General features: G+C 36.5%; 1 protein-coding gene across 3 annotated transcripts in view; it reads right to left on the bottom strand.

The window, feature by feature from the left end:
* Positions 1-27,729, bottom strand: part of NAA16 (N-alpha-acetyltransferase 16, NatA auxiliary subunit) — a 67,152-nt gene that overhangs the window by 22,032 nt on the left and 17,391 nt on the right. For all 3 annotated transcript variants that reach the window (XM_040541078.1, XM_040541083.1, XM_040541070.1), the window contains 6 exons: positions 26,362-26,519; positions 24,726-24,860; positions 18,433-18,586; positions 17,158-17,277; positions 14,955-15,050; positions 11,859-11,965 (listed from right to left, as the gene is read on the bottom strand). In XM_040541078.1, the coding sequence (XP_040397012.1) occupies positions 11,859-11,965; positions 14,955-15,050; positions 17,158-17,277; positions 18,433-18,586; positions 24,726-24,860; positions 26,362-26,519 (770 nt within the window). The remainder of the gene's footprint in view (positions 1-11,858; positions 11,966-14,954; positions 15,051-17,157; positions 17,278-18,432; positions 18,587-24,725; positions 24,861-26,361; positions 26,520-27,729) is intronic.

The following is a 27,729-nucleotide window of genomic DNA, read 5'->3' as shown; positions in this document are numbered from 1 at the left end:
CTATACTAAATCTACAGAACACTTCAAAGTATGAACATGCGTTTTTAGCTGTACTATCTTGAACATTAACTAATTTGACTGATTTGGTATCAGCTCTCTGCACAGGCTATCATTTTTCTCAAATTGAAAGCAACCACATTTAGCAATTGATAAAGCTATCAGTAAGTTACAGAATATAGAAAACTTCAGTGCAGGAACCCAGAGCTCAGCAGGACAGTAATACCACAGTCAGAACAGGATTACTATCCCAAGAAAGATTCCTCCACAGCGGTCGAGCTGTAAAACGTACAACACACATACAGACTCACAAAATTAAAACAGAAACTCAGGGACTGCACAAAAGGCTATTAAAATATTGATTCTTGAGGGTTTTTTCTGATTCTATGCTTCCGACTACTGATCTTTCATTGCATTTTCCCTGGTTATGCAGGGAGGTTGAAACTAGATCTTTGAGGTCCCTTCCAACCCAAACCACTGTATGATTCTATGATTTATTCTATCATTTTCCAAAGCTACATAAATGTAACATGCCAGTCCAATACTGAAATCTACATGTAATTTAGAGAGGCCTGTCCATTCATCGGCTACTTCCAAGTACTAAACAGAGTTCCTAAAAACCCACATTACTCAAATGTATTAGACATGCTTCATCTAGGAATTAGTCCAAAAGGAAAAGTATACTATAAACAGAATATTATTTTTCCCCAGACATACAGTTACAGATGTGAAAGAAACTTATCAAACAGACTCATACAGTTATACAATCATAAACTGGAAAGCTTTGCACTTCACATGGAAGACTGAGGAGCTGAAGTTTAACCATCTTTTTAATTTACTCCACCTCACTCCAAATTGATCTACACTTAAGAACAAATCACAAATATCTAGTAAGTTAAAACGACTGCCATATTTTCTTGGTATAATGAGAGTAGTAAGGAATAAAAACCAACACCATAAGCCAGAGATGACTGGTTGGCTCAGAGTTATTGCCCTAACAGTAGCTACTTGTCTGAATTACACCAGAGGCAACAGGTTGTAAGGTATCAAGGAGCTGATCTAAAGTGACAGAAATACAGCTATCAAGTACCATGATGTATTTAGTTGCGCATTCCTCCTGAAAAGCATTTGCCTCATTTAATGTACACCAGGGAGTAAATAATATCTCACCAGGTGGGATAATGTTGTATGAAGGTACTGGCATGCACAAAACAGGTATTTATGTGCATTTTCATATTGCCTAGAACCAGATTTTCTAATGTGCCGAGCATTTCACATCAATTGAGATCAATGAACGCTTCTGTAGATAAACGTCTCTGGAACCTCACCTCCTGGATCCATGCCTGCAAAAGTTAGCCCTGACATTTTACTGTTTTAGATGTGCAAAATGGGAATAATACTTCCCCTCTTTATTGCGCTGTGTGAAGATTAACAACTTGGGAGATGTGAGATAAGCTACAGCATGTGAGAGAACTGCCAGAAGATCTGGACGATATCACAGTATATGAAAACAGTCAGAAAATTAGTTTTCTTAGGTCCATGTAGCACTTGACTTCCTAATTTTATTAATATTCTTTGAATTATAGTGATAAAACTGTTTAGATAATGGAATTTAACAAACAGCATTACAAGTTTGCACTGAAAATTTTAAGACACTCAGAAATATAACCTTAGAACAAACCAGTGCTTTAAAATGTCAATATAGTCAGTACACAACTCAATTCATCAGCAACTGCTTTTTGAAAGCTTTTGGACAAGTTTGGGGACTCAATAAACAAAAGAGCAAACAATTTCATAAGAGCAGAGCACCAGCAGCAGCAACTGTGAGCAAAGATGTTGTGCGTACTTCTTGTGGACCTTTAAGTAGGTATTTGGGGCAGTTATTCACAATGTAGATCACTCTGACTAAAAGAAATTCAGTGATAGAGTAGTTGATATATCTATCAGCTGCTACACTTGTCAATTCTTAGATAAGGTATCAACTCTGGGACCCAAATTATCAAACACCAGCACATTTGGCACTACACTCATGCTTGCTACTGAGTGGAAGTATTCTATCCTAGCAGTATCTGAAGCAGGTTATTTTTCTCCTTCCTCCACTTACTCTAACATGTTCTTATTTAACATATACTTATATAGCAGAAACTCTGTCTTTTGCTATGAACGTATCAGATGTTAACCAGATCCTGAGCAAGTCCAGTTACCAGATTTCCTCTCCTAGAGTTTTAACTCGGAGACGCTAATTTCTCTTAACTAAACTGACAGAGTCAGCATACATAAAAGACTGTACCCCATGGCTGATCTTGCAGAGTTGTTAGTACCACTTTGAATCTCTCTACATTTTAAGATGAAACAATTTTCACTTCGTTAAATAAACCACCATTAAATCACAGAGGGCATCTAACTTTGAAAACGGTTTTAATTTGCTTTAAATTCCTGTAGCTTTTTATATCAAGGAGGGAAAATGCCATCTGTCTTGCAAGGGTTGTAAAGAAAGGTCTTCACTGGAGACAGCCTACCTTCCTTTGTAGAGTGTCTTACACTTTTATTTTTTGAGACTGTTGTTTCTGATGTTTCTTCCAGAGAAGCATTTTCTCTCATCCAGTATTTCCTCACAGTCTCCATGTTTAAAGTTACCCAGAAAAAGGGCACATGTGCACTAATGTCGACCTTCAATGGAATCAACGCACCTGCAACACAATCGATGCAAACCTTGATGTTGACTAATTGAAGATCTTCACTCTTTGGACTTTTATCTCATGGATATAGAAATCAACATGTATGGGGAACCAAAGAGTATTTCTGATTATTGCTCCAGTACAAAGAGAATGATTGTTGTGGGGACAGTGGGTGTTAGCATTTCAAAATCTCTTGTGAGGAATAGTAACAAATAAGGCTGCTCAGTTATTTGTGATCCATCCAGACAGCAATTTACAGAACGTGAAAGTTGCTACATCCCAGGATTTGCACATACATAGAGTTATTAGTTTCCAGCAGAACCATTCTGTCAAAAGCCACAGCTACATTCACCATGAACAGTAACTTTCTACAAACAGCAGAACTCGTAATTATGCAGTAGCACTCCTAAACACAAATTTTTGCTTCTCAAGCGTGCCAATGAGAAACCAGAGCTTTTTCCTTGACAGAACACACATGCTGTGCCGACTGTACATGTTTTACTCAGGTACTCAGATATCAACATTATACATGTACTTGAAGTAGCCAAATATATTTGTCGTTTAAAAACCAAAAGCCTGATAGAAGAAAGTTGAATAAGATTCCACACTACATAAAAGGCTTATGAGATTAGAGACCTAATGTTTTAGAAAACTTGAAAACTGGCCACTGTGCTGATAATTTCTTTTTAATAAACTGCAGAAACTAAAGCAACAGACAAAAAGAAAAAAAAATAAAACTGCTTTTAGCATAAAACAAAGAGCCTAGTAATTTGACATTAAATGTGCTATACCAGAGAAAAGGACAAGACATCTATATCAAATGATTTTGTATATACACTTACTATTGTACTGAAACATTTTCCTAGTAAATGCTCTGTGCATATAAAGCATTCACTTCAAAACGTCTCACTCACATAGCAGTGATTTAAATGGTTATTCTAAAAGGCTCCATAAATCATGGAAATGAAACTTGACGCCATTTTAGAAACATGAGCCATAGGTAAAAATTCCATGATGCTCATGTTTAAAGCCATGTTTTGTTTATACATTTCAAAGTTGCGGTGGAAAATGGAATACCTTGTTAGAGGAAAAAAACAAAACCACAAGTTTCATTATGGAGGATGAAGCTACTTTTTCATTACAGCCTTCTGTCTGCCATGCTTAAAACTGACTTTTTTTTAGTTATTCACCTACAATTTCTCTTCACTTTTAACCATTGACTAAATATTAAAGACAAATTCACTTTGAAATGCAAATTACCTCTACAACATATTTATGAATTGATGATGCAGAAATTTAGCATTTTGTGGCAACCTCCAAGAAAACCAAGTGAATAGGCAATCTCCAAAAGCACATCTTTGCAATGATATTCTTCTGAAGTAGAAGTATTTTTTCTAATAATAACTACAGTTCTTCAAAATACGCTAACAACACTGGCCCCACTTCACAGAAGCGCCTCCCTCATAATATGTAAATTTTATTCAAGTGCGTAGTAGGATGTTTCAAATGGGGATAGCTAATGTTTATTTTCACATCTTCAATCCAACTATCTATTAGAGACTGCCACTGCAGAACCAATTCTGTTGCAGATGCTTATAGCTGAATAGCACAACGCATTAACAAAACCAAAAATGAGTGCATATTGAAAGCTGTTGCTGGTACTTAAAACATCTGAGCTGTTCCTTCAGCAAAAGTAGCAACGGAAGGACAAGGGTGATATGGACAACTCTGTCCGTGAGTCCAGGCCCTTACACAATCCATTTTGAACTGCTTGATGTACTCATGAATCAAATCCCTCAGTAGCATCATCTGCTAGAGTCATACCAATTCTGCGCTTGTAATTTTCACTGTCAGCATACAGAGTATACAGAGACTGTGATCTTTTGTTGTAGATTTGATATAAATTACTCCAAAATTACTCCAAAATTAAGATGTCAGACCATGGGATTCGTGTTACCACCTCTCAAACAACAGGCTGTTTTAGAATAAATGGCTATTTTCTTTTTAAGTGAACGCCTTTGCATACTGTATTGTAAAATATTACATATTCTAAGTGTATGCGTATTCTAAGTGTACTAATTTCCGTAACACAGCACCTCCTTTAACTGCTGAAAGCCTAGCATATTGGGATTGTCAAGCATTAAAGAAAGTTGCTCCACTGAGCACCTCAACAGTTGTTGTGCATTAACACATGAAGCCAATAGTAGCACAGCATACACTGATCCCACCATAGAATTGTGACAATCATCCCTGCTGTATAACATTATAAACAACAGGTCTGCCAGACCAAATTGTATCCATCTGCACGCAATTCAAGGTGAGCATGAGCTATCTGACCCGCAAAATAAACCCAGACAGTTCTGGCTTTGCTAGAATTTTATTGACATCTCTCCTCCCACTTTTCCTTCACCAACACAATGAGGGCAAATTCAGTATCAGTGAACATCGACATCAACAGCTCGGCTAAATGACTGCTGATTTTTAAGAAGCACAATAAAATCTTGATATAGCTCTCTCTCTTTACTGGAAAGAACAAGCAGATCATCACTGACAAAACACCAAATGCACAACTGTTACATTATCTGTTAGAATTTGCACTTTGGAACATCACAAAAATAAAGAAGGTTGCCATATACTCCACTTTGAGGGCTCCAAAATCCAGCATGATGGGTAGACGACTGTATGTAAACAATGATTAGATCCCTCTCTATCTACAGACAGCATCCTCAGCCTAACCCCATTACACTCTTGAATAAACAACCTGCTCTTTTGGAAAGTGTCTACCCTGAAGCAGCAATTACAGATGCTCAACTTGAAGTGGTGAACCATGATGTCCTCACATTTAACCTAATACAAATGCAAATCTGCAGCTATTCACCTCTGTTTGAGGTGCATCCATTTCTACAAAGCAGGTTCTGGGGCAAGTACCTATCTTTCCCTTTGTGAACGGTCTGAGAAGGGAGAAGCAAGAAATTATAGGAACTGACTGGGGGCTTTGCTAGCAAAAAGACAAAACCATGAAAATCCCAAACCACGGTACCTTGATTAATTACCTCAATGCTCCTGTCTATATGTGCTCGAGACATGCCCATTTCTACTGTACCCTTTTGTATTGTTTAATATAGGATCTTAGTGTTATCAGACTTGTCCAAAATGCACTCATCCCAGTACTAAAACACTGTTTACAGACCAGCTCGCTGGCCAGCAAGTCAATGGCTATGAGCCTTAACTTGAAGGTGCGACTGGGTAAGAAAGTACCGCCACAGAACCATTAAGGCTAGAAGGGATCTCTGCAGCCTGCTGAGTCCAAGCCCTCCCTTTACAGAAGCAGGCCAGCTGAAGCAGGTTGCTCAGGGACACGTCCAGTCATGTTCTGACCGTCTCCAAGGATGAGGAAGGTATCTGCCACCTCTCTCAACCTGTTCCCACCTTTGACAAGCGCCACATACTGGTGAGCCCAGAACTAGAGCCAGCACCCCAGATGTGTCCCAACAGGTGGCCAAGGAGAAAAGATGGCCTCCCTTCACCTCCCGGTGGGACTTTTCCTCAGATAGCCCAACATGCTACCTAAGGCCTTCTTTGGCTTTCTTTGTCACAAGGGCATACTGATGGCTCATGCTCCTTTTGCTGTCTATCAGAAACCCCAACAGCTGCTTTCCAGCTGGTCAGCCCCTGGCCCATATTGGCACATGGAGTTATTTCTCCTCAGGTACAGGACCTGGCGTTTCCCTTTGTTCAACTTCACAAGATTCCCTTCTGCACATTTCTCCAGCCCTCTGAATGAATGGCAGCACAAACCTCTAGAACATCAGCCACTTCTTCCAGGTATCTAGACGGCTGTTCCAGTGATCCTGTGTGGAAACCCTTTCAAGTGGAGCTGAACAATTCTGTATACACTGACCGAAAATCAAAGGCCTGAATCCAGAACGTAATTTCATTCCTTGACTGTTAAAACTGCATAGAATTTGGAAGACAAAGACCAACCACAAACTGGAAGTTTTAAAAGCGTGAACATTCACAACCACACCCGCCTAAAAACAATTCACCAGTGTGGGCAGGTGTGAAGGGACAAGGAAAGAGCTGTGAAAAACAATGTCACTTATTTTTATTGCATGACAAGCATACGAGAACTATACTTTGATTTAAACAAATACTTAGAAAAATATTACCTGTATACAGGAATGCAATATATCCTTTACTATAACCTGTGCAAAGATAATTTGTTTTTTGTGTGGGGGGTTTTTTTTTGTTTGTTTGTTTTTGTATTCCTGGAAACATTAAAGTTGCAAAAAGAGTAACATTTAACTCTGCGCCTCCAGGATCCTTTGTTTAGATGAAGCTTGTTGATCCCCAATCAGACTGTAGCATTTCCAACAACAGTTCAAACAAGAAATTAAATTAAATATCTGAATGAGGACAAAACTATGCAGCATTACCCTACCTAAGTTGAACATAGACATAAGCACTGCGTCCTTATCAGTCTTCCTGAAAAGACAACTGAATAGCAAAACCAAAAAAAAAAAATCCATATTTTTCTTATTGCCACCCTGTGATAGCGGAACATTTTTAAAATATTTGCATTTATTGACTCAAGTGCATTAGAAAGCATTTCATTCATCTCCACAGAGAGATTAAGTCAACATCAGACAGTCAGTGAGAAGCCAGGAACTACATGAAAAGAAAAGCCCAAACTATTGTGTTTAGTTAGACTGAAATTTGACTGCACCTCCAATTTCCACCACAGCAAAGAACTTAAAGCTAAATCCCCACAATTGTCACAGTCTGCTCAAAAAGAGAACAAAACCTTGTAATACGATAATATAAAAAAAACCTTCAGTGTCAGCAAGCTGAGAAAGCTACAGCTGGAGAAAAAGGAAAACTTAAAATTATTAGTTAGCTTTGCCAATTTCATCCAATCACACAGTACTATTATCTATTGTCCACTGAAAGCTATAAAGTTACCTCTTTATAGATCTTCTGTAACTGATCTTTGGACAATTTACAAGTGTAAGAATGAAAATTAATGTTTCTAAATCTTAGTATGCAAATCAAAGGATCTTGATTTAGACACGTAAAGCATGATCCTAAAATACTCTTAAGCCTTGTACACACTTACCCTATTGATTTTTATTTTTTTTAATTGAGTTATATGGTCAAGATTCCAGTGTCATCAAGAAGCAGCTTTCAAAGTCCCTAAGAATTGGAAAGGAAAAGTCAAAGGAAGCAACTTGCCATCCCTTGAGATAAAAAATATCTCAGCCTAAGTTTTCTACATAGGTCTCATGTACTTCTCTTACACCAAATCTTTGAAATAGTGTGACCTATACCATTGCAATGACTATGGCTATACAATTGGCAGTAACCTGAGCTGCCTCCTCACCTTCCTGGTCAGATGAGGTATAAATGGTAGTATGGTTATCTTAGCTGACATTAAGCATACAAAGCTTTGTCAACTTAAACCAGTTCAAGTCTGAGTTGCTGTGATCCCTCCATCTTGATTCAACATCTCTGGCATGCTATTTGCGTGCTCATTTGTAGTATTCACAGTATTCCATGAAGCTAATGATAAGATCCAGAAAAATGATCCAGCTGAAGACTGATGGGAGGGATTTGATTGCAGATGGATTAACCCTAAAGCAGCTCAGCGAGCAGCTGCACAGGAGTTTGTGCTGAGGTGAAGAGAAGAGAAATCACATGACAGAAGGGGAAGTCTAGCAAGCAGCTGTAAAATGATGTTTATTATTCAGATATGGTTGTTAACAACCATGAAGGTACACAAGGTACAACTATTTCAGAAGGAAAAGGCAGCTTGGCTATGCTTCTTCCATCTTTAATATCTTATAGTATTATATTTGTAATTTTTAATTTTAAGATGACTGGCAAATGAAGTCAAGAAGCCTGTACTGCACACGGAGACCAAGATTTTACTTATCTGAAGCATGTGAACTGGGACACATTTTTGATGTGTGCCAAATTTGCTGCAAGTTTCTATGTTGGAATAAAGTGTCATGATGGCCCACCCCACCTAGATCCCTAAGAAAGAAAACAAAACAAAACCAAAAAAGATAAACAATTTTTCCTTCTTTTAAAGAAATTGCTCTGTAAATAACTGAATGAATAAACCCTGGCTTTCTATGCGTTTTAACCTGCATCCTCCAGGCTGTCCTCCACATTACATCCCTTAAATTGTTACAGCTCAAAAAACTGCAGCATGTAGCACCTGTGCTTTGAGCTCTGCTGAATGCTGACCCAAGACCTAGTTCTTAACCTCATACTAACCACTCTTCCAACAGAGCCGAGCATCCTCGAGTTGGACACACTTCTAGTCTCTAGTGTTTGGTGAACTTGGTGAATAAATTACAAATTACTCTAGTGAATTTTATTACACATTTGTTGAGCAATTTACCTTTAGCTCTTTAATTACTTAGAGGATCTTTGATCGAGTCAGTGCTAACATACCAAAACATTGCTAGCTGATCAGAAAATCATCATAAAAGAACAGATAAACTTCAGTTCTCTAAATAGAATAAAAAACAAATCTTCCCCATCTTATTTCTGTGGTTCTTTCAACAACTGCCCCAAGTACAGCAAATCTGTCTCAGATCTCTATCACAACCATGTCGTTTCTATTGGAATCTAAAGCATATCTTCCAACCCGTAACATCGCTATTTGGAGTCCAAGCTGGGTAAGTACTGAATAGTTTCTAAAACCTCCCTGATTAGGCTTCATGTTGAGCCTGACAAATCCTAGAGATTTGCAGCTCAGTGTAGCCGAAGGTAGATTTCACCCCAAACGGAAGCTAATGTCTCACTCTAAACTACCAACCAGAGCTAGCAGAATATAATGTTTTGAAATCAAAATATACCAGTAGTTTTTATGTAAAACTGGTGTGAAGTACCAGCTTAGAGCAATTAGATACCAAACAGTTTTCTCAACAGCTTAGCAAACATTTACTTTCCACATAATGACTTTTTTCCTCTACCCTCCTCCAAACAGAAGGGCACAGACATCAGTATTTTTCCTCTAGAACTGACTATACTTTACATTTTAGTCTCCTCACTCAGGTATAAAAGGTGTTCTTAACACCAAAATGTTAAGATACTTACTGAGAAATCTAATCCTCATCTTGGTTGAGCAAATGAAGTTACATTTTTCTCCATTATTCCTCTATATTCTTGCAGGCACTGAATTAAGTAATTTACATCTCCCTTTCTCACATATAACATTATGGCACTTTATTCTAAGTATACACAAATAAAAAGCTTATATTAGTATAAAATACTGCTTATTTTACTTTTTTCCTGGAACCATGTTTTATGAAAGATCCTGGACATCCCTGGAGTGCTAGAAAAAAAAAAAACTTTCTAGGCTTAAATACCAACTCTTTGAGAAAATCCTCCTATCCATACCATTTCAGAATGCAACTGCAGTTGACTACACTAAATTAAAACGGCTTCCAAAAGTCAGAAGGGGGAACTGCTCATCCCCAATACTTCTAGAAAATGTATTCATTTCCTAGATATTTTCTAACAAGCACAACATGATCCAGACTACAATTCTTTCGGTTTTCAGTCAAAATATAATAGTAACTTATGTTAGAAGCTAGCATTAAGCACCAAGTTAGAGAAGCCAGATACCAAGGTAAGTTTTCCTAAAAGGTGCAGCCTGCATTACTTGTCACACTTTTCTTTCCCCTAGTCCCTAAACTTCAGAACTGCTAAAACTGTCAGAGACAAAAATTAGTCAATTAGACAAAAAAGAGATTCCTGTTGTGTCATGGTTACATGAACGAAGTGAAATGCAAACAGACCCCTTTCGGGGAAGAGAAGGAAGAGAAAGTAGAGAAAACTCTTTTGCAGAAGTCAGCACTGCACACAAATCCAAATATATTTGGCAACTGAGGCTTTTGATTTTGCTTATTAGTTAGCTTTTAGAATCAAGCTACTAGTTCTGAGAGGTACCGACTTGACACACTGAAGATGACTAGTAGCAAGGCGCCTTTCCTGATAAATCTGTCCCAAAACATCTTAGTAATCTTTTTACTCATCATGTCTAAAATACATGCTAAAATATTCTTCCAAGCCAAATGAGTTTATTTGTATCTTTTACTTCTAGATTTTTATACTTCAAATATCAGAGAGAAAACTTTTGCAGCAATGTTTCTCCTTCTGTCTAGATATTCAGTGATTTTTATTTTAAAAAATCTCGTTGCAGTTTCAGAAGTTTACATGGAAAAATATGCATTAGCAGTATGCACTGTAGGAAGGCTTGTACTGTACATGGTATCAGAATTTATTAGAATTATGTCAACCAAGGAGAGAGAGACAGTACAGATTACAATTCCCAAAAGTGTTTTGAAAAATTATTATTCACCCTGATCATCTCATGAATTTAAGTTCAATTAAAGGAATAGCCACTGCTGGTTGAAAAGCTGAATCATGTATTAAGGTTTTTCTTCCAGCTACAAAAGCTGCTCTTCACCAGTCATGAACTGATTAGAATATCAAGTGTTTGTATTGCTTGTAGCGAAAATGGAACATCTGAATAGGCTGACCTTTATTTTCATATGCTGCACAGTTTATTAGCTTGCTTTAGTGTGAAGATTAGTATTTTGCTGTACGTTACGAGAGCTTGGGACAACGAACTAAAACTGAAAGTATTGTTATAGTATGATACAATTTTGGCAAAACCGAGAGAACTTGGAAGAGCAAAAATTCAACACTAAGATTATCCAGACACTGAAACAGGAAACAAGCCTTCATGGCAAATACTAATGTGTTGATGCAATTCAGAAATAAATGTAAAATAGCCAGGTGTGTGATACTTTAAAATTATGACTTCTGGTGACATCATAAACCATAAGTTGAAAGAATCTTGACACACTTGCATTCAGAGTACACAAATACGTTTGCTGGTTATCTCTGATTTTTCCAAAAAAATCAGTGCATCCTGCATCCATCAGATTTCAAGCATTTTGATGTCAACTGTCTACAGAAGTTTCATTTCACAGATTAATTATCATCAAATGGTGATACGCGTATGAAAAAATAGCACACCAAAGAAAAATGTTCTACAACAGTTATTTGAAAGTTACAGTGAAGTCTATAAACAAACATTTAGGTAATCTTTTAAAAATTCAATACAGAAGATTTCATTCAAACCAAACAAGTACTAAATTTTACCTTTTCTGGATTGTAATATAAAGATTTCAAAGTGGTAAACAAGGGTGGGCAGCCTTTACTGAAGTTAACCCTCAGGAACTTATCCATTAGTTCTCTAAATTTTTCACCTAGAAACAAAAGTGTATTTGGTTATATGTCAGTGATTGCAAGTGTTATATAAATATAAGCACTAATTGGTGTACAATTCTGGATAGCAGAGTAACTGAAAAACTGCAGTTAAGGGTTTTCATCTTTCCTGTTATTTACGAATAAGTTGCAAATATGCCCTGGATTAAAAAAAAGATCAGAAAATAAAATACTTGACTTGCTAGTGTTAGGAGACTGCTGTCTAGAAGACATGGTAACAGTCTTCAAACCTGCAAAAGCTTCTAAAGAGGGAAAGGATTATCTGGTGGCTACCCAGGAGTAGCAAGGGTTATTTAAATAAGCACTGGAGAAAATTATACTGGTAAGAGTAACCAAGCACCAGAACAGATTACCCTGGAGATTTTTTAAAAGCTCCATCACTGGAAGTTTTTATGATTTAGTTAGATAAATGTGTGTCAGGAATAGCATAGATAAAAGTTATCCATGCTTTGAGGAAGAAGGATGGATTAAATGAACCCTCTACCTCTCTTGTCGTCTTTTTTTAGTCTCCGTACAGCAACTTCTACTACCTGTGTATGAGGGGTCCACAAGTTGACTAGAAGCACATGCTTTATTACAGGTGAATTAATTAAAAATTGCTTTCTCACACTACAGGAAACTGCCGTCTGACAAAAGATCTCAGTTTCTCAGTTTCTTCTGTTGCACTATTCTAATTTATATTCTGGATGGAACAATTGTAACTTAAAGCTTCGCCAGTGAAGGTTCAATTTCCCTTAAGTATGTGCTTCTTTACAGAAAGTGGAACAGCTTTGAAAAAGCCTTAAAAAACATACAAAACAATGAGGCACCCAGCTATGACAAAGCCAAGCTCAGGGTCTGCTCTCTAACCAATGCACAGAATAGACTTGGCCACATGAGCAGTGAATCTATAGCAACGTCAACAAATCTAAAACTGGACCGTCAGACTGTATTCCCTGATCAGTCTGAAAATTAACTATCATACTCAGCCTCCAAAAAGGTGGTTTCCAGGAGGATGAAGGACCTAGTCTGTATCAATTAAAGGGTTACTGAGATGGAATGCATGGCGCTGTCTAGAATAAAACTGTCTGTTTAATACAAGCCTGCAGTTCTGAGCACTCCACGCCAATTCTGGATGAACCAGTGCTGGCTGCAAGCAACTGGTCAGTGGCCACACAGGGACAGCAGCCTCATTTAACCAAAAATTATACCCTCTTGAAATTTGCAAATATAATTCTACAACAGTTTGTTTCTACATCTTAACATTCTCATCATTAACTTTAGCCAACGAGATTTCTCACCTGCTCAATCTATAAACACGAGTCATTTTGGGAAACTGAATGATTTTCCACAGGATGTCTTATTCATCCTGACTGATACAAGCTTACTGGATTAACAGAAACACAAGTTTTAAATCAGGGAAATTCTTATTTATGAAACCTGCAGAAGGTAACTTACTGGGAGATTTCACTTAACTGATTTAAAAATGAATTATTTTGCTTTCATTTAAAGTTTTGCTATCGCAGGAATAACTAATCCTTATTATCAAACGTATTTCTATTTAAATGAACATTGGCTGTAAGACTACACTGTCAGATGAGAAGATAACCCAGAGCAAAACATACAATGAAAAAAAAGTCAACAACAGAACACTATTGATAAAGATATGCAAAATCATTTTGCAGGGTACTTGTTTGCTATGTATTAGCATAAGCACTTTTACTTTATAACAGAAGAAAAACAATTACTTGTCACATAGCTTTTTAAACCTAGTTTAATGGCCTTAAAAATTTGCCACTGTATCATCAAAAAAACGGAAATATCTGGGATTAACTAAGGCACATACGTTAATTTCAAGGCCAAATTTCTTATGAAGTCGTTTGTGTACCATCACAAGACTGAGGTGTATGTATGCACATTCAGACTCCTGAGCAACAACAGACAAGTGTACTAGTCATGCTCTGCAGTATTTAAAGGTATGCCATATGCAACGCTCAGCAAATGAACCAAACTAAAAGCTAACCTTAAGAAATTGAAAACATCAGCAGATACCATGGTTATTTGCAGCTGAATTTAGAAATATCATGGCAGCCAAAACCTAAGTTGTGTAGTTTATCATCCTCCCCAGATTCTTCTACTGGAGTTATAGCACTTAATCAGCTATATTCCGAGTGTACATTTTTAGGGCTTTTACTATTTTGTTTAGTTTCCTCTCTTATATTTTGGAAAAGCACAGTTTTCTGTTTTAAAAAAAAATGTATATTCCCTCCATATCTGAGGATGTTTGTGCACTGTACTTCAGTACAACTTGTAAAAGGACAGAGTCACTGGAAAGAACTTAGCCATAAAATTAGAAATAAAACAACTCACGCTGCACACCTGCTTTTTGTTTCCATTCTTATTAAATTATCAGCACTAAATCCATAGATTTTGGCTATAACAATTCTAGATAAAAATGCTGCATACCAGTTTATAAACAGATTCACAAAAAAAATAGTGTTTTCTGACACATCACCAGTATACAAACTGTTAGGAAATTCATCGGCCCTATGCTATCCGATTATTATAAGCATCTTTTAGAAATGGTTTCAGTGGTTATAAATTAGAGTATAGGATAGCTATACATATATATGCATGTATACATGGACACATACCCCGGCTGCCTTCAGTGTACTATATTCCCTCCCTTGTAACTGATGACCTTTAAGCAGCATGATTACAAAAAATATGGACAATAATTTCCCCCCAAATCTGGACACCATTCTGCGGTGTAGTTTTATCAATGAAGACACCATTATACAGTTGGTACCACCATATTAGAGTGCATGAACTTGTCTATCAAATCCTCAAACATAAATAAATTTGTCTATTCCAGGAAAAATACATTTGTCTAATTTGTGTACATGTACAAATAGCTATTAAATGCACATTTAGCAGCCTGATAAAAAATTGAGAAAAAAACTATTATGGAACAGATATGCAACTTGTTACCTGAAACAAAGTTTAAAGGTAATCTTCTAGGTGAAACTGCTCTGGGATGCCTTTTACTAACTTCTTCATAAATCTGAAGCCTCTCTTCTAAAGTGCCTATTATCAGTAAATATAATAGATATGAGAAACAGATAAAAATCTATTCTTCTAAAGGTTTTTAAATGTTGAGAATTGTTAAATTTCTTATACAGTTTGGACTTGGAACAATTTTAACATTTCAAGCTATTTTTTTCCAATTCATCAAAAATATTGTGAAACAGTGTATTGAAAACACTAAGATGTAAGTACCAATATTAATTACTGTAAAAGTGAACCGCTAAAAGAAAATTATCTTTCAAGTTCAATCAAACAGCACTAGCATTTGTTTTCTTTCAATTGAATACTGTGCAGACCCATTCATACAGCAGTTTGACTCTGATAGCTTCAAATAACTGTTTTTGCTATGCATCTGTTTTAGACATACATAAATCAGAGAAATATATTTCTAAATTGTAGGTATACAAATGGCAAACTACACAAGTATGTCTTTATTTTAAGTCCTTTGGTGACAGCGAACTTAGGGCATAACGCTGCCAGTGGCACGAGAGTTGTTGATACCTTAACATTTAAATAGCTTTATTTTTGTTAAAGATTTTCTTCCCACTCCTCCCCTTTCCCCCATAATATGCTTTGGAGCTCCAATGTGGTTAGAATTTAAATAAAAGTAATCTGTTTTTTTGAAATGCCATTTTCACGTAACTAGGATCGATTTTGCTCATGTACTTTCAAATTGATCAAGCAATTTAAATAAAACTGAATGAACAGATCAAGACTACGGCACAACATATATTCAATAAATATTTCTAGTTTCCTTTCTACGAAAAATAATTTATCTTGTCTCTGAGCTCTGATATTGGGGAAGGGGGGGGAAATGTTACCCAGTGGCTCCAAGAGATGTGCAGTTCTAATAGTTACACTAAAGTAATGTTTGAATTGGAACTAAAGCACATAAAAAGCCTAATTGAAGTCACAAGTTGGAGCTCCAGAACTTACCATGGGGGAGGAAATAGTCCTAAGAACACCTAAAAAATAAAGTAGCATTATTAGTTTTATAAATTAATACAGTTTTATCTTCATAGAATTTTAATATGTCAAATAATCTACTGTATTGGTTCTTTGTTAAGAACTATACATTTATATGAACACATTCTATCAAGCAGAATAATCAAAATCTTGGATGATTTATTTTGAGATACTAATCATGATCTTGAACTCTACGGGTATACTAGGAAAAACATTCAAAGGGCAACGTTAGTCTCTGTATAAATGCAACAAATGGAATCATCTTAATTCCCCAATCACAAGGCATATTTCCAGACATATAACCCAAACTGCTAAACTTTCTAGAAGCTGGTTGAGAAATATAACGCAGATCTATATCTACAAATAACATCCTGGTGGGCTTATGATTTATGATGTCATCAGAATTACTCCAATAAAGCTTCCACTAATTAGTGAACTGTGAAATACAAGGAACGTATTCCAGTGTTCAAGTAGACGCTTAGTGAAGTTGCCATTGCAAAGCATTTAGTATAGTATACATGGTTGCAATATCATAGGGTTGTTTGTTGTTTTTTTTTGTTTTGTTTTTTTTTAATCCAATTTAGGTATTTTTCTGGAAAGATAGAACAGCAGTAAAGTGAACTAGCATTGGAAAAAAACAAAGGTTCCATCACATTTATCAGCCTTTCTTCTAAAGAACAGTCAGCTTCTAAAAAAAGTTACATATCTTTAAGTGTACATCTGAATTAGACGTTCATTTCCCTACACGACCATGGAACGAGGTGCCGCCTAAACAAGTTTCAGAACGACAATTCTATTTTCTGGTGTATAATACTACTCTGATGATCAGGTTGATAGGAACAAATTGCAATTTGGCTTCCAAGTTCATGCATTGCAAGGAAAGGTTCTTCAAGCAAGCACACACACCAACAAATACCAGCTTTAGCTCCAAGAAGAAAAACATTTACTGCTGATGTTTCATGCATACAAGTTTTTCAGTGGACAATGTAAAAATGGATAAACACAACTATATCGCATTCAAGATTGGACAGTACATAATTTTATGCTAAATAAACTTTTTCATCTAAAACTGTAATATACCAAACAGTAATTTTAAGCATATCCTATATCATACTTATTTGCAATGCATATCTTAACTTACTAGGTTGTAGGGACTTTTCCAGGCCTTCATAATAATACCAGTTTTCTGCATTGCGCTCAATTAACTCTTTGTATACTTCACCAGCTTCTTTTAGTCTTCCCAACTTCAACAACATTTCTCCTAAAAACAATGCAATAAAGAACTATGAATTATATGAGAAAACACAACTTGGCAGTGAAGTTTACAAAATAGATACATAAAATTGGGTTCAGTCATACGTAGATACTGAAAAAGAGGCTTTTTACAACGGCATTTACTGTATATTACAATTGCTACTTGAAATTACCATAGCGCAGCACAATTTGGAGCATTCAGCACCTGGGAAAAACAGTATTATTTGTATGTATTTACGTGCATATTTAAACTAGCTATTGGGATTATTGCAAAGAAACAAAGAACTCTTCCTTCCAGAGCTGTGTAATATCGTGCTCAGCAATAAAAATTATGGGGAAGGTTTTGGGGGCAGATGGTCATTGCTTGGAGACTTGCTGAGTATCAGCCTGTTTCTGGGAAGCAGTGAGTGATTGCCTTTGTACTACCGTTTATTCTTCCTCTTCCCTTAAGTTGTCTTTATAACCCATAAGGTTTTTTTGTTTTTTTTTTTTTTTAAACTTTTTCTCTACCTATATTCTCTCCTGCCTGATATGGGGGGCTGCAAGGCAAGGGGCTGAATGAGCAGCTGTGTGGTACTGAGCTGCTGAGCAGGGTCAACCCAGCGCAATTGCACAAGCAACGAGCAGCTGAAGAATACATGCTATATTACACTATGTGACTGCGTGTATTCAGAACTCAGTCCTTCAAACCCAGAGAGCAACTGTGGGTTGTTTTTAATCAAAAAAGTCAACTTTAGTATTCGCTGAAGGCAGGTAATACAAATAAATGCACTAAAAAGCTTAAGAAGGAAACAACAATTTGATACTTCAGTCCTACAAATCAGTGTTTGTACTACAAACGCAATGTTCTTCATTAGATTAAAACTGGGTTATATTAGTTTTTATTTATGAAAAGCTAATGTTGTATACACTAATATAATGACCTCTGAGATCTCCTCTGTTCCTCTTGTCAACCCAAGTTAAGCTACCCACATCTACTATCCACTTTGATAGCACAAGTTATTGAGCACAAAATTGTAAATCTTGTGTTACCAGTTCCCCTATATTAGTTGTCTCAAATCATTTAAAGATTTCACATTGCTTCTTTTAACACTTTACCACATCTGAGAGCCTGTAGCAAAAGTTTAGAACAAAATTGGCTGAGGGAAGAAGAATGACTTACCTTTGATTTCTTCTACTATTAATTTATCACATATTTGCTTTTCATATGTTTCTATATGTTCTAAAGACTCTTGAAATAGATCTGCCTCTCTCATCACTTGATTTTGATATAAAATCAGTTCACTATATTCATAATCTATTTTATTTGGAGGAATCTGGGGGAAAAAAGCAATAGATTAGTTAATTTATGCCATCTATCTGTACTTCAACTGTATGCAATATTATAGAACACAAGATTGAGTAAATGGAATGTAGCAAGTCTATTCACATACCCACCCAAGCATTCAAAAATGTAAAGCTCCCAATATTCACAATCAAATTAAATTCACTCAGGATATCCAATGTTAGAGAATAGTTTCGGAAATTCCTGTATTTCACTTTTCTCTATCACTGTGGCCAGGTAATTAAAAACAGAATCCTTGCCTTCCCTCATACAATTCAATTAGGTTTGCAGAGATGTCAGTGATCTCATTCCTTCTGAAGGTCTCAGGTACTCCTCAATAATTTTGACCTAAGTTCTGTAGCAGGTTGCTGGGATATCACAATACTGCATTTCAATATACCAAAAATTCTGGATCAAACTCTTTCTCCAAAGAGCAACGAACCGCCCAAACACTGGCCATAGCTTGACAACTGGGATTTTTCCAGACAGGAAATCTGCACTTTTTCTCTCTAACCAAATACTCTCTGTACTAGACTCCAATCCCCTTGAAAGTACAGTGCACATGCAATGCAAAGAGTGTTTTCAAACAACAGATAATTCTTTTGAGGTCTGCTGCCAGCTGCATGGAAATTTATCAACAGACTAAGGTAAAACTAGTATGCCATCCAACTTTCCACTGATACATCAGCCACTGAAACAGGATGACATATTGAAACGCGTTCCCTTCTAGGGAAAACTCCTTCAAGTGTACTCAGGCAGTGAAAAGTCTTCCCAGAGTCATCACGATCATTTCATTGTAAGTGCTCTTCCCTACTATACACAGAGGCCACTTGAATTACAAATAAATTGCAAAATTTTCAGAGACCAAATACAGGAGCTATGGACAAGGCCCAGCAGATCTATACAACAGTTTACGATAATGAAATTATAGAAGACAAGACAGTTACAATCTAAATGTGTGTTTTGTTTTGTTTTCTGTAATAAAAATAGGTAAGAGGCAGTTGAGCTTGATAAATTATTACTGATTTTCTTTCCCATGACACTACATACTCTGTTTCTTCCTGAGCAAGCAACGCTTGTAAGTCACACTGGTCACCAAATGGTTTACGGTTCCTTTTCTGCTCCCTGAGTAAAGCTTTTCCACTGTCTTCTTTAAACAACCAAGTCATTTAATAAACAATAACAAAGACATTTAACTGGTTAAAATTAACATTCATATTAAAAGAATATTGTCCTAAATTACTACGTCCAGCTCTTCTCTAAGTACAGATCCATTTTGAGATTTAACATTACTGTTTACATACTCCTTGAATTTTCAGAGGCAGCTTTTACAGTACTCTGTATTTTTAAGAAGGAAGATTTCCTTGTTGAAAGACATACTCTGAAACACATTATAAGTAAATAAAATGTAAAGAAGTGTATATTTGACAACAAACATCAGTTTGGGGGCTGAAAGTAACAGCACTTAAATGCTGTTTATTTTTGTTTTCTTTTTTAATTGTTGAAGCAGCAAATGATGGCTAACAGAACAAACAAGATTAGACCATGTACATCCTCGAGTCAGCAGCTAGCAAGATATACTTGATTAAGAAAAGAGTAGGGTATTTCCTCCATCTGCATTTCCATTTCTGTTTCTACCTTGGCTCAATTTTTATCCATATTAAACATCGGAAATTGCTAACAAAAACGTTGTTCCCTGGAAAGCATTAACTGCTTCACAGACCTGACACATGCAACAGGAGTTAAGCACTCAAGCATGCCTTCCTGCTTAGCATTACTGCAACACCACAGAACCGAAGCTGCTGAGCACCATTTCAATTCTTCATTTTCCTTCATTTTCTTTATATTAGTATTGTCCCTTTCTATACAATGCACTTATGCTTATGTTTCTCAAGTAGGACAGCTTTTCGACATTTCATTAATTATTTGTAGGCCTTAAAAATAGAAAGAAATTACCCCAACCACCTTAAAAAATAATCAAGGACAAGAAGCAGACGTCAGTTCACCTTCTCTTAGCTGTTCTGGCTTGGCAGGACTAACAAAAGAAATGGTGAAATGCCAAAGAGTCAAATGAACTCCCTCTTGTAGATAGGGCAAATCCAACAGTAAGATGCTGTGCTTACTGTCACTCTCAGAGCTATTTTACAAGTACTTTCAGAAAAGCTCCTTTTTAGAGAGAATTTGGAAACCTAATCAGGTTAATTATCACTTACGCATGCAATTCATCAGAAGACAAACAGTTTGTGTTCAAACAGAACCTGATCTGAATAATTAGATTGTCTTAAAGAATAACAGATTCCATAAAAAGCCCCCCCACACACACACCATTGTAATTGCTGCACAACACATCTTTACTCCTCCCTCCCCCCAGAACAGCTTTTATGTCTTGCACACAAGATGTTCAACTTTGTCTTGAACTCAATTCAGCTGTTTCAGAAGAAATTTCTTCTCCTGGACCAGAAAAGTAATCAATTTTACAACTGTAGATGCCCTAGCATAACTGTCACTGAAAGAATGTGACAAGATGCAGCCAAAACATACCTAAGAGCAGAACCCCAAAACTCCAGAGGTTTTCTGTCCATATCTGTAATTGTGGGCCTGATGCAGAAATTAGGAATAAAATAAAAATTAAGAATAAAAATTTTGCTCTGGAAAAGAAGAAAGGAAAAATGGGACATACAACAGTAAAACAAATTGCATAATTGTTTTACACCTCGGTTCCTAAAACTCAGATTCTGAGCTGACTCTTAAGTCATCTGATTTAATTTGTACAGCACAGGCTGTCATATTTCCTGCAGTGATTTCTGCATTCAACCTCATAACCTGTTTTTGACTGAAATATTGTGCATCTGGCTAATTTACAGCTTCCAGATGGCAGGCAGCATTGATCTAGATCTTGAAAGACTAGGAGACAGAAAATTCACCATTCCCAACGATAACTTAACCATTAGAATAAAACTGTCAGTGGCAAAAAGTGATGTATCATTTCAATTTGTTGTTCTGTTTCCAGCTATTACTTGTCCTTGTTTCTCCTTTCTAAGCAATCTTCTTAGCTATCATTCTTCCCAAAAAATCAGTATCTAAACTGTACTAAAATCCCCTTTTTTTCTGCTTGCAGGAAACAAATGGAATCTCCACCTTTCACTAAACAGTATTTTCTCCAGTCCTCTATCTTTCCATGTTGTTTTTTCTATATATTTTTTTTTTTTTTTTTTAAGAACAGGATCATCAGAAAATCTTGCTCTCTCAGTAATCAGTACTCTATAGAGAAAATTCCCATTTCTTCTCGGAAATAGGGGTCTTTTCTGCTTTTCACCCAAAAGCCTGCCCCAAGGGACAATTTTACAGTAAGCTAAGCCAATCTAACCGCAGCCTGGATCAACAGAGGCAGCTCACTTCCTTCTATTATTCCCTTTCCTTTCCCCTCTCACCTCACAGTTGCTCAGTTGAGCCAATCAATCCTTCAAAACAGCGATTATATTTCTGTCACTTTGGCTTCCTGAGCCAGCCCTCCGGGAGTCAAACAGTGCTGCCCAAGGAAGCAGTGGGAGCACACAGGACGTCACATTGCTGCTTTTGGCAACAGCTCGTAGTTGGGTTAGCTCAGTTATTTTGTAATACTGCACCTCAACATACTCACCTACAATCACTAAAATGTCAGTTCCTTGATCTTTTTCTTAGTTTTACTGCTTGGTTTTGGCTGTGTTAATTCACATCTGAATGGACAGAGCTGCTTGAGTAATCCAAGTAAATAATAATGATCACCCTACCGTGCCATTATTTACCATTCATTATGGCAGCAGCATTTTACATAACATTTTATGCTTCTTTGTTCATTAATCAAAAATGGTAAACAGTATGAAGTCTAATACAAATTACCATAAAATTCCCCCAAAGCATCAGCTTGCTCAGGACTCCCATTTACTAGTGACTTGGAAGCCCTTCAGGTTTTCAACCCTTCCCTTTAAATAGTGAGTACCACCACCATTTTTATCAAAGTGACGTGCAATATTCCATCAAGTCATAAAAGTTCATCTGTTCAGTTTGAGTGAATACAGACTACAGGGCAAGAAGGGAGATTTGACAAGTAAAGCAAGCAAGAAGTGCACCTCCTCAGATTCAGGAATATACTGAGCTCAAGCATTTTAAGCACAAGACTTAAATACCCAGAGACTGCACAATCAGCACATTTGGGAACTGGTGTGGAAAAGCCAAAATGTGGCAAAATTGAACTGTGATTTTCCTTGTGCTATCCTGACTGCTCTGGACCCAAAACAATTTTTACTTCCAGCAGTTGCACTCTGTGTGAGCCTGCATATCTCAGTGAGCTCATACAGCAAAGCACAAAAGCACAAGGCACAGAACTTTAGTTTCCATTTCTCTTCCAAATAACGTGGTCATTTTTATTTTTAAAGTTTTGGGGGAGAAAGCATAACTTTCATAACTTCATAAAGCATAACCTTACATAACTTCATCTACCGATTTCAGAAAAGAAGAAAGGCTTGACCTAACTGATTTTTTACACATTCATGCTGTCCAACACTCATGGCATATTTCTCTTCTCAAATACTCAAACAGCTTTTCTGTTGTTTCCTTGTGATCAGTATTATGCTGAGCAACAGTTGAACAGTTCATGTTGTTTGTATTATTCAAGTACAAACCCTTGTCTTACAAAAATTTCCCAAATATTTCCAGTCTTACTAAAAAATGGCATCAGAGCTAGAGAACTACTCAGAATTTATTTATTTATTTTTCAAGATTGTGATAACTTCAACAGACTCAACTGATTTAACATTTTTATCTACGGCAGATGGTATTTGAATCTGGCTTACTAGACTGAAGAGTGTATCATCATGACTGCCCCCAGACAAGCATATTCACACACAATCTTTTAGAAAAGGCAACAACATTAGCAGTATCACTTCCGTTCTCTCCAATGAACCAACGCAACTGTGAAGCCCTCCTGGTCCTTAAGAAAGCCTCACTTTCTTACAGTCCATCATTTGCAGTTTCCCATCTATTATATGTTATTTCTAATTACAACATCAAACTCAGATAGGGCCCTGCTGATTCATGCAAGAACCATGAATTTGGTTATCAAACACTCATACAAGATGGCCCAGTTTATTGTTTTTGGCTATCAAGCTACACATCCCTGGCTTACAATGTCTTATATTTGACCACATGATACACGATCAAGACAAACACTCTTAGCAACTACTAACTTGCTTTTCCCAAGTTATTCCACTTCTGGCAGCATGAAAGGATCTCAAATGCAATTATCTTAGACAAGATGCAACATTTTTGTTCAAAAAAACACAGCAATAATCACAATCTATAGATCAGGTAATATTTTAGTACCTGTGCATGATATTTCCAGCACATCTCCCAAGTTGAAGACCTCTATAAACATGTTTTTTCTTTCTATGTTACAGAATATTGAACGCATCCACTGTTACGTTAATTCAGACTTTATAACTCCAAGTTACCAATAACAGAAGTGAATGGTATCTCTTTAAAAAAACGTTATACGTGGTGATTTTAGTATTGTATCATTTGATTTATTCTAACAAGTTTCAGTAACATCAGATCTTCTCAAACGTAAGAATTTCTAACTCTGCTTTCATGCAGCTCTGACACCAAGCACTAATTTTAAGTGAATAATGCATAGATGCATACAAAACGCAGAAGTTTATTTTCATGTTCTTTGTAGAGGTGTAACGATACCCATATTATGGTAGGAGAAAGTAAGAGGGCATCCATGCACAGATCCAACACTAAACAGGATTTTCTGAAGTTTTACCTACTGTAAAGGGACAGTATCATCACCAGTTTTCTCTAGCTACAAGTCTCACAGACTTCAAGTTACTCAGTTATTCCACATCAATCTACCCTTACTTCTTCAACCCTAACAGCTTATTGCTAGGGAACAAGTGAGCCTGTATAATTTGCATCAGCTGCTAGCTCCTGGAAGAGATTTCCAGGAGCTAAATGTTCATAGAAGAAAACTCCACAAATAAAAAGAAATGTCTTCCTCATTAGTTCTTCCTAATTATGAAGAACTAATTCTTCAGATTGTCTCTTATACCCAAAGTGGGTTTTTTTGTTTGTTTTAGAATAGGATGTCTTACCTGTTGGGTTTTTCTAAACTCTTCAAGTAGTTTTAAGGCCATATCATAATCTTTAAGTAAATGGTATGCAATTGCATATCCAATCCAGGAAGCCCGTTGTGTGGGGCGCAGCTGAAGTAGCTGGTATCTTGTCTCCTTGAGTAAAAGAAAAGCCATTTTAAAAAAATCATTACCACGGTCTATCACCACTACAGCTAACAATTTAAAAGATATTTGAAATTCTAACAGAATATGCAAAAAGAAGCATGTTTCTGTCATAAAAGTTTAAGTCTAAATATAGGAGTTATGGCACAACGCATAAAAATCTATTTATTGGTATACAAAAAGCATCATTGTCAGAAGTACCTCTTACGGTCCTCTTATTTCCAAAGACAGAGCTTTGAAGTCTCAGTGGGTTCCACTAAAAAGCACAAGCCCACTGCTGCTCAAAGAGCAGTCCTATTCCACTCATGCCCAGGCACAAGGTCTGGCTACTTACACTGCTACAGTGCGTCTCAGACCTCCCTTCCTCAGCCAAACCACATCTCGGTTATCTGTTTCTCTTCCCTTAGCAAATTCAACACAGTCAAGTAGATCAACTAATGCGGAAACCCACAATCCAGCCCTCTTACATCATATGGAAGAGGACAAGAAAAAGCAACACTTCTCCCTTTGGCAGCCAAATCAGTTCAGCTATTTTGAAACCACTGACTCAGTTCTTACACAAAGTTTTTATTTGTGATAAAATCTGTATTGGGATTCACGAAAGCAATTTGCATGGGGCAAACGTTTCCCATATCCTCAATGAAACCTAGGGTGTGGAGATGTTTTGCGTTTTTTTTTTTTTTTTTGGTTGGTTGTGTTTGTTGTTTTTGTTTCGTTTGGTGGAGGGAGCAATCACTATTTAATAAAGCCCTCAGGATACATTCAAAGCACTTTCAGCAAAGTGACACATCTCACAACATTCCATAAAAAAAATTCATATAACACACCATTATCCATATTTGAAATTGTTCTTGAAACAATGTAAGTAGTACTAATTTCTATAGACTTTCAGATAAACCTGTATTTTTTCTGTTGTTTGCAAAAGCACTTCTTATAGGATAGGCATCCTATAAGCCCTATTGGATATAATCCAATAAGCCCTAATAAAACCCTGCAAGTCATAACAAAGAAAAAATTCCTCACAAAACCATAAGAGCTATTTTGTTTCTTTGCTCGCTTTTATGACACCATCTAACAAAAGTTCAGTTTCATGAGAATGTATTTCTAACAAAGAACGCCCTCAGTATATGCAACCAAAACTTTGTTTGCAATACTACACAATAACGCAAGTGACTCTCACTTGTTAAGCTTTAAGCCTTATCCTTTTTGTATTCAGTATTTTAATGAAAAATCAGTTCACAGCTAGAATTTTAAAAAGGTGATTCACTAGTCAAATTTTAATAGAATAATTTTACTTCTGGGATCTGCTCCCAATATTATATGGAGCTCTGCTGCAATTCATTTTCATACTTTCCAAAACAACGGTCTAGAACACTTTCTAGTTTGAAATATCAAAACCAAGTAGTAACTAAATTACTACCAATAAAGGAATAACGGAACATAACAAGAGAATACTAACAGCATTAAATAGGAGTTTAAATAGAATACTTACTCTATATCCTTCTAAATCCCTCATCTGGATCTGCAACAGAGAAAGATCTCTCAAGATCTGTAGATTATCCTTATCTAGCTTGAGCGCATTCCGGTAACACTTGATGGCTTCATCATACTTCTTATCAGAACGCTGCAAAAGACCATAGACGTGCCAACCTAATACAAGTTAAGGAAGACACATCCACAATTTTCACAAAGTAATTTTTTGTGTTACAGGGCATTCATGTTACAGACCAAATAACTTGATGGCTTCCTTGAAGATTGTCACCCTTTATAAACTAAAAACTTTAAAAAAAATAAATGATTCAAAGACTAAATGACACAGTTATTCCTAGAGATGCATTGCTTAAAGTATACTACTGTGACTACAATAGGATTTTTTAATCCCTAGAAGTGACTCATTCTAAAAACTACAATTGGTGTACAAGTTCTACTTCACCCCACCTGCCTATCTGCAACCTCAAGTAGTCTCCAGATTTTACAGTAAGGGACAAATAGAGCTACCTTTCATTTATCGATAAAAGGAAATCTTAACACTTCTGGGCACTAAATGTCTTTGTCAGATTCTCAGCATCTCAGACTTCCATCATGGCGTGTCTTTTCACATTTCAATAGACTTCTCTGCCAAGCACCTTTTTTTTCTAAACTGTGAAAAGATTTCGAATTCAAAGCATAAAACCAACATGTGTCATAGCAACACATTACACTGTGTGTTTACATCTGTCTCCTAGAGCTGTATTAAAAGAAATATTACTTGACATGATATACTATTTGCTACTTCAGGTTACTAGTAGATCACTGAGGCAGTATCTTCTGCAGCAGTAATTCTGCACTACTTGATTTTCAAATCAAAGGTGACTCAAGAGTTCTCTCCTGAGGCTCTCCCATGTGCCTCTGAAGTAGCTAAGCCCTGCAAATCCTGGGAAAAGGTATATCCATCCTTCACCCGCTTGCAGTTTCAGCCTTGTGAGCTATTTGTGCTAACAGCCAAAAAAATTTATCAGTTCTTATTCTTCTGAATTGAAACAGAAGCAACTGTTCCCTCCAAAGTTACAAGCATTTTGAAACCAGTAAATGGAGAAAGCATAGAAGAAAAAAAAAAGTGCTTTAACCTGCTCAAATTAATCAAAGAAACTGAAAGATAAGTTCCTCCTTTCTTAGGAGGACGCAAGTGCTAGAGTGAGTTCTAGACATTAAGACAAAAAGCAAGTTGGAAGAATAAAGGGTAAGACTTCAACTGAAATAAAAGTATGGTAAGAATTCAGAGTCTGAGGGAAGCTTCGATTACACAAGAGCCCCTGGTTTATGTTTCTTCTGGAACACCAGTCACTTCAGATGAATGGTACAAGAACTTCCTATACTGCTT

Source organism: Cygnus olor, chromosome 1, assembly GCF_009769625.2.
Source record: "Cygnus olor isolate bCygOlo1 chromosome 1, bCygOlo1.pri.v2, whole genome shotgun sequence".
NCBI classification, from domain to species: domain Eukaryota; kingdom Metazoa; phylum Chordata; class Aves; order Anseriformes; family Anatidae; genus Cygnus; species Cygnus olor.
Note: the sequence above shows the minus strand (reverse complement) of the source record. Positions and strands in the feature narration are given on the sequence as shown.